At 45.0% G+C, this 5,608-nt stretch overlaps 1 protein-coding gene across 2 annotated transcripts in view; it reads left to right on the top strand.

Annotated features, from left to right (window-relative positions):
* Nucleotides 1-5,608, top strand: part of MYLK3 (myosin light chain kinase 3) — a 67,300-nt gene that overhangs the window by 2,588 nt on the left and 59,104 nt on the right. The window contains exon 1 of one of the 2 annotated variants that reach the window (XM_006170457.2): nucleotides 3,503-3,665. The exons of the other annotated variant lie outside the window; for it this stretch is intronic. Within the exon in view, the coding sequence (XP_006170519.1) occupies nucleotides 3,579-3,665 (87 nt within the window). The 5' untranslated portion in view covers nucleotides 3,503-3,578. Of the gene's footprint in view, nucleotides 1-3,502; nucleotides 3,666-5,608 lie in introns of those variants that run through there. 2 annotated transcript variants of the gene reach the window in all.

The raw sequence follows: 5,608 nt of genomic DNA, 5'->3' as shown, positions 1-5,608 counted from the left end.
CCTGCTTATGACTCCTGATGACCAGTGATATCCCACAGCATGGTTCCAAACCTTTTTCTGTTCTCATTCTCTCAGCCTGGGCTGCCCAACAGTCTACCACTTCTCACACCCTGCTTGATTTCTCTCTCTCCCCTTTTTCATTCTCACTCTTGAGACTTTGCTACCCAGATCAACCAAGTCCTCTCCTATAGACTCTCTGTTACCCATTCTTTGTATTTGACACCAAAAAACCCCCACAACAACAACAGCAAAAAAAGAAAAAAAAGGCTAAGACAAAAACCAAACCTTGGTACCTATCTAGCCTCAGAGGATGGGGTAGATTTATAAGAGAGTTTAAAAGCAGATGAAGATGAAATTATTTTTGTTATATATAGGAGGACTAGAAGCACTGGTAAGTTAAATAGTTATGCCCCTTCCCACTCACGTTCTTTGTACCCAAGAGTTAGTGACTGTCCCAGTTTCTCTGCTCTTCTAACATGTTGCCCTCCCTCCCACACAGGCTTTTGAGGGGTTTCCCATGGCACAAGCAAAGCTCACAAGGGTCAACATAGTCACTAATTTAAATAAGATACTGCAGCTAAAGTGCTTGCCAATCGTTAGGCTGAGAAGGGTGAGCTGATATCAAAAGCCTTCAGTTCCTTCTCTGATTCCTGTCAGTCAGGGTAGGCAAGGTGGGGTCTCAGAGCGATATGTGAGCATGGGGTTGGAGCAAAGACTTCCAGAAACCCTCCTCTACATAGTGAACTCATGACCTAGAGCTGCAGAGCCAGATCTGAGGCCCTCTGTACTGACTCTCACTGTGAGCCTCAGTCTTTCCATGAGTAAAGTGGGAGCCATATCCATCCACTACAGGTGAGCAGCAAACATGAGCCAACATGTCAAAACATCTGGATGGAAACACCTGACCAATGTGAGCTGGAAGCGGGCAGGCAGGGCAGTGTATCAGCATGCCTAGCTCCAACTTACAAATGTAATTGGGTTTCTGAACTCGTAGTTGGCAAATGTCGTTTCCCAGTGCCAAAGTCATGTTCTAGACAGAAAAACCAAAGTTTTAGTTAGTAAACTCTGGAGTCTGGCTGTTTGCATTTAATATAAGTTCTCATGCTGACTTCAGATAGTGCCTTATCACACTCAGCCTCAGTTTACTTGTCTATGAAATGGGGATAAAGGTCTATCCCTCCTAGAATTGTTGTAAGGGGAAAATAAAGTAATTTATGTAAAAATGTGGAGCCTGGCACATGAGAATGCTTAATAAGTATTCATGATTTTATTTTTTCCTAATCAGTGTTTGTTGTTGCTTGGTAAATGAACAAATGATTGCTGCCGGTCTGAACGTGGCTCCTGAGGATGGTTTATTATTATTATTCTTATTATTGTTCTTCTTCTTCTTTAGTATTTTCAGATTGATTTCAACTGACCTTGCTTAGGCAGGAAACTATTTGAGTAGGTTTGTGTGGAAGGAAGCAATAAAATAAAAATGCTTTGGTTGGGGGGTGGGTAGCAGATATACTAAATAAAGAAGACATGGGGTCCTGGGGCAACCTCACAGCCACCTGAGAGTTGGCAAGGAGCTTCCCCCATCCCCAGGTGGAGTTTTTATGCAGCTGTCATTTCTCTGTGCTTCTTCAGTGTATCCATCAAGCACACTTCCTTGATTCATGCTCCTAGGACTGTGCTGTTGTATTATCTTTCTAGGTGGATAAGACAAGTTTTAGACATTTGATTATGGAAGAATAGGCAACCACTATTGATACCTGGGAGTCCCTGCCCTTCAGGTGTCTCCTCATCTCCTCAGACAGAGCTGAGTGTGTTGGACTTAGGCAACACCCCTGCTTCCCGCATACACACACCTTAACCTACAGAACAGGATGAGGAGCTCCTCGGTCACTGAGGGCAACATTTTACCACCTGGTCCTATCTTTGCCATTGACCTATTCTGTGACTATCAGAAAGTCACTTTCCTTCCCTGGGCTTCAGAGACTCCAGCTGAAAAGTGAGGGAAATACCCTGATAGTCTCTGAGATCCCTCCTCTCTCCAAAAGTGGGAAAATGATGTAAGTTATAAACATGAGCTTGAAATTTTATCTCGATTGCTCTCTGACCATTGTTTCCCCTCTGTAAAATGGGGATGGTAAATCGTAATCTACTGTATAGGTTGTAATGGGATGGAAATAAGGTACGGCTGTGGTCAGGATCAGAAAAATGAACTGACAGCATGAGCCTAGAGGACCTTCTCCAATTTCTATCAGGTTGGCTAGGTAAGCCATGATTCCAAAGTGGGGTGTGTGTATGTGCCAATATATAAGTAGAGTTTGCTCTCCGATGTCCCCCAGGACAATCTGGAAAGCTCTTTCCATATCTGGCATCTCATTTAGCGGAAGTGCAGCAGGCAGCATGCCCCAATCTTTAGGGACCCTTTACTTGATTGCTTCCTAAATCGTTTTTGTTTGTTTGTTTTGTTGTTACTGTTTTGGTTTTTTTTTTTTTTTTTTGGTTGTTGTTGTTTTATATAGCGCATGTGTGCTTGCCAGAAGATAGAGAGAGAGACAGAAAGCAAGAAATCAACCCCCAGGGGGGATGGCCACGTAACAGTCCTTTCTTCTCCATTCTCCCATTCTCCTCTTGGGATCTTGGGCATGCATGCACACACGCCCAGCATGAGTTTAAGCCACTGGGTCCAGGACTTGAACCATGGTCGACTATATGGGAGTCCAGCAACATAGCCATAATGCCAACTGCTAGTTCTGACATCTGCTGGTCCCAGCTTCCTAAGTAGTTTAGAGAGGCAATGGCTGGACCTCCCAGCCTTAAGGCAACTAACCAGGCTCCCAGCCAGATGCAAGCAGCCACATTGAAGAAAGGCAGGGTCCTCAACCCATCCTGCTAATCACACTTTCCTCTGTCCTGAGGGTTGTCTGAGGGCAATGACTTGCAGCTCATCTCCTGGGCCCCTGTGCAGGGATTCTGTTTTTGTTTGTATGTTTGTTTGTTTGTTTGTTTGTTGTCAGAGGGCATGTGAGCTTGCCAGAGAGAGAGTGAAAGGAAGAAAGCACCTCCGTGGGGCATGGTCACACCACAAGATCTTCATTATTTCTACATCTTGTCCGGATTTGGGGCACACATGTCTAGTGTGTTTTTTAAGCTGCCAGGGCCAGGGCTCGAACTGTGGTCAGCCATTTAAGATCTGACTTCCTTAACCATTAGGCTGTGGGCTGGCCTGGGTTTTGAACCCAGGTCAGCTCTACCCCAGGACTTTCTCTCTCCCTTCCTCCCTCCCTCTTTAGTCCACACGGTGTTTGTTTCACAACTGGACACTCTGCTAAGTGATGCAGGAAGTAGGCCCCCAGAGAGGCAGATACAGCCCAGCAAAGCAGATAACCAAATGAAGCCTCTGGATGCCGCTGGGGCCTGGGACAGGGTCAGAGATAGCGGAAATGCCAGGCTTATCGCTACTGCCTGAGTTCTAGAGAAATCATCCTGGCCGGCCAGCCCACCTCATTCCCAGTGCTCAGGCAGCTGGGCAGATCCGTCTCCAGGCAGAATAAACACCGAGTTGGCATAGCCAGGACGGCTGCAGGATGGGGACTTTGTGCCCGGCCCCAGCACTGCGCAGTCCAGGCACCAGGGGCCAGCAGCAGGCATCGGATTACACCCAGATATTTGCGGTAAGGGCAGCTCTAAGTCAGAATGCTTTGAAGTAGAGCCTGAGGAACAATTGGCAGATCACGGGACCTAGGGAGCCCGGGTGACAATTGTTCCCAGGCCTAGGTCTTCTTGGGCCAAGAAACTCAGTCAGCAGAAAGCTTTGGTTGATGGGTACCAACCAAGTGGGATGGTTAGCTTTGGACTTTGTCAACTAATGTAGGCTGTCATGGCCATATAATGCCAAGTGGCAGCTAACCGTGGAGGTGTCACATGGACCTCTGCGAGGTTTTCTGAGGTTCTTGTCATCTTTGTTTTCCTTTCTCAAGTAAGCTCAGCTTAACGGAAGACACTTCTGCACTTTCTGAGCACATGCAAGCTAACAGTGCATGAGGTGGAGGTAGACTGGGCTGGACCAGGTGCCTGAGCAGGGATGACTGGCTTTGGATTAGGGAGCTATCCCTTCTTTCTATTCCTGATTTCACCCCATAATGAAGTGCTCTCTTGTTGGGTCTGGGACAGGAGCCAGGAGAAGGGGAGGTTGATCTTAAGGATGACAGTTCTGACCTCTAGTATTTTCCTGTACTTACCATGGACCAGGCACTGCACTGTTTTGTTTACATTAATGTCCAAACAGCCCTGTGATGATTTCTCTGTTAGGAGCTCCCCATGTAAAAGAGTAAAGTTGTGTCCAGAGAGGCAAAGGAAGTTCTGGGTGTGCAGCTAACCTGTGTGACTTTTTGTACAAAGTAGAAAAGGACACCTTTCTTCTAGTGATATGACTTGCTTCTCTTGGAAAATTGTCCTAATGTCTGATTTTGTTAGAATAGGATCCGTCACTGTCACATGCCACAGTACTGTTGTAATAAACACAGTATGCACACCGCCAAAGCGTACTCTGTGCCTGGTCCCTTAGACATGGCCTTGAGTTCTGCAGAACCTGCTTTCTGTCCTGATTCTCAGAGACAAACGCACAGACGTGCAGCGATTCTGATATCTGACCCCACATTTCTCCATCCTTGGTTCTGCACCTGATCTATATCATTGAAGAGGTGCCTCTCTCACCATCCCTGTTTTCTCTCACAGGTGCTCACAATGGGTGTATGAGCGTTTTTACTTAATAAAATGCTACCTTATTATGGCCATAAATATTATTCATTGCAGAATCGGTTATTGTGCAGCAATTTCATTCTTATAAGAGCTCAGATTTTCCTGGAATCTCTAATTTCCTTTGTCTCCTTTAGCCTATCTGCCATCATCACACTGATGGGTAACACTGAGCATTTCTTAGGTGTCAAGCACTATTTTAGGTGCCTTATAAGCATTCACGAGGCCCTTCTGACAACTCCATGAAGTGTATGTATGGCTGTCACCCTCTGGTTACAGACCAGGAAATGCAAACTCAGAGAGGTTAAGTAAACACAGGTCCCCAGTTTGGCTAATAACCGACAGAAGCAAGTGTTAAATCCAGACAGACTTTAAGCCCCATGCTCTTAACATTTTTCTTCATGCCTTTAATTATATTTTATTGTACACAGTTTTTACCCCAACCAAGACCTCCTTTCTGGGGGCTTTTCATCCTCCTACCTCAGCGTTGGGCCTACATTGAAAATATTGTTTCCTGGAGCTCTTTTCTTGTTGTTTGTTTCATTTACTCCTTTATTTTGCTGGAGTGTATCTTCAAAGAAGCTTTCATGAATGGGAACATACATTGTTTACATCTTTCCAAGTCAGAACTCTTCAGTCTGTACTCTGACAATGGTGCAATATCTTCGACATTTTAAAGAGAAATGCTTTCCAATCTAGAATCCTGTATCTTAACTAGCAGTCTTCCAGCACCTAGTTGTTTTTAGGATGAGAAGTCTGGTGTCATTTTGATTCCAGTTCTTTCGAATGTGATCTTTGCTTTTTTTTTTTTTTTTTTTTTTTTTTTTTTTTTGGGGGGTTTTCATTATTTTTTTTTTTC

This window comes from Tupaia chinensis, unplaced genomic scaffold (assembly GCF_000334495.1).
Source record: "Tupaia chinensis unplaced genomic scaffold, TupChi_1.0 Scaffold148557_1, whole genome shotgun sequence".
NCBI classification, from domain to species: domain Eukaryota; kingdom Metazoa; phylum Chordata; class Mammalia; order Scandentia; family Tupaiidae; genus Tupaia; species Tupaia belangeri.
The sequence above is the reverse complement of the archived record's forward strand: the minus strand, read 5'-3'. Positions and strand labels throughout refer to the sequence as shown.